This window comes from Saprolegnia diclina (genome assembly GCF_000281045.1).
Source record: "Saprolegnia diclina VS20 unplaced genomic scaffold supercont1.48, whole genome shotgun sequence".
Classification (NCBI taxonomy): domain Eukaryota; phylum Oomycota; class Saprolegniomycetes; order Saprolegniales; family Saprolegniaceae; genus Saprolegnia; species Saprolegnia diclina.
In genome coordinates, this window is record NW_008246115.1 from 469,844 (window position 1) to 471,441 (window position 1,598).

Genomic DNA, 1,598 nt, shown 5'->3' on the forward strand with positions numbered 1-1,598 from the left:
ATCCAGTGGGGCGTCACGACGATTGGCGCCACCGACGTCTGGAAGACGACCAAGGGTGAAGGCGTCATCATCGGCTCGATCGACTCGGGTGTCCGCCATACCCACGAATCCATCAAGTCCAAGTGGCGCGCGGCCAAGGGCTGGTACGACCCGTACTACCAGACGGCGGAGCCCAACGACTTCAGCGGCCACGGTACCCACACGATCGGTACGATGGTTGGCGACTACGGTATCGGTGTGGCCCCCGGCGCCCAGTTCATCGCGTGCCTCGGCTTGTACAAGGGCAGCGGCACGAACGCGGCTTTGATCGAGTGCGCCGAGTTTATGATGTGCCCAACCGACACGGACGGGTCGCACCCCGACTGCAAGAAGGGCGCCAACGTCGTCAACAACTCGTGGGGCAGTGACTCGAGCACCGACCCGTGGTACCAGGACGTCGTTGACGCGTGGCACAAGGCCGGTATTACGCCCATCTTTGCCAACGGCAACGAAGGCCCGGCCTGCGCGACGGCCGGCAACCCGGCTAGCTACCCCAACGTCATCTCGGTGGGTGCGATTGGGTCGCGCACGGACGACCCGACGCAGCTCGCGTACTTTTCGTCCAAGGGCCCGGCCAAGTACGTCGACCGCTTGAACCAGGTGCACACGATCGTCAAGCCCGATGTCTCGGCGCCCGGCTTCTTTACGTACTCGGCCGTCAACTCGAGCGATACGTTCTACGACTACAAGGCGGGTACGTCGATGGCGGCGCCCCACGTCGCCGGTGTCGTCGCCCTCCTCAAGTCGGTGCAGAAGGATCTGACGTACGACGAGATTTACCACTTCCTCACGACGACGACGGAGCAGTCGATTCTGCAGGCCGAGCCGGAGAAGTGGCTCCTCACGCGCAACCGCACGCTTCCGGGCGCGCCCAACTGCGGTGGTGTCGACGACAAGGTGTGGCCCAACAACCGGTACGGTTACGGTCGCGTCAACGTCGCCAAGATCGTCAAGGACGGCAAGCTCCCGTCCGGCCCGGCGACGCCCGCCCCGACCGCGGTGCCCACGCCGGCTGAGTTTTCACTCTGCAACTACAAGCACAACGTCCTCTCCGAGTGGAATGGCCAGCTCTTTGTCGACACGGAGAAGAAGAACTTGAACGAGAAGTTCTGGTACAACTTTGACGACAAGTCGATCCAGTCCCAGAGCAGCAACGAGACGTGCCTCGATGTCTACCAGGACGCTCAGGGCGCCAACAAGCTCCGCCTCTACACGTGCACGGGCAGCTCGGCGCAGAAGTGGGACTTTGAGCCCAACTCGCACAGCCTCCGCCACTTGACGGTGCGCAACCTCTGCCTCGAGTCGGCGCACGCCGCGCCCGGCGCTGCGCCATTCGTCGCCGAGTGCACGGGGGGTGTAAGCCAGTGGTTCACCAAGTGCCAAGACGCGCCGGCTGCCAAGAGCTACGTCAAGCTCGTCACCAAGGACCAGAAGGTTTTCTCCGAGTTCTACTCGGGCCTCTACGCCAACTGGGGCTCGGACACTGCCAACGAGCTCTTCACGTACGACAACAACGCCAAGACGCTCCAGGCGGCCAGCAACGGCGAGTGCCTCGACGC

At 63.5% G+C, this 1,598-nt stretch overlaps 1 protein-coding gene across 1 annotated transcript; it reads left to right on the top strand.

Annotated features, from left to right (window-relative positions):
- Positions 1 to 213: 213 nt before the first annotated feature.
- Positions 214 to 1,399, top strand: SDRG_12342 (hypothetical protein; the record flags this gene model as incomplete). The annotated part of the gene is made up of 2 exons (XM_008618413.1): positions 214 to 1,340; positions 1,384 to 1,399. 2 exons carry the CDS (start codon positions 214 to 216, stop codon positions 1,397 to 1,399), a joined length of 1,143 nt encoding a protein of 380 aa, XP_008616635.1.
- Positions 1,400 to 1,598: the final 199 nt, after the last annotated feature.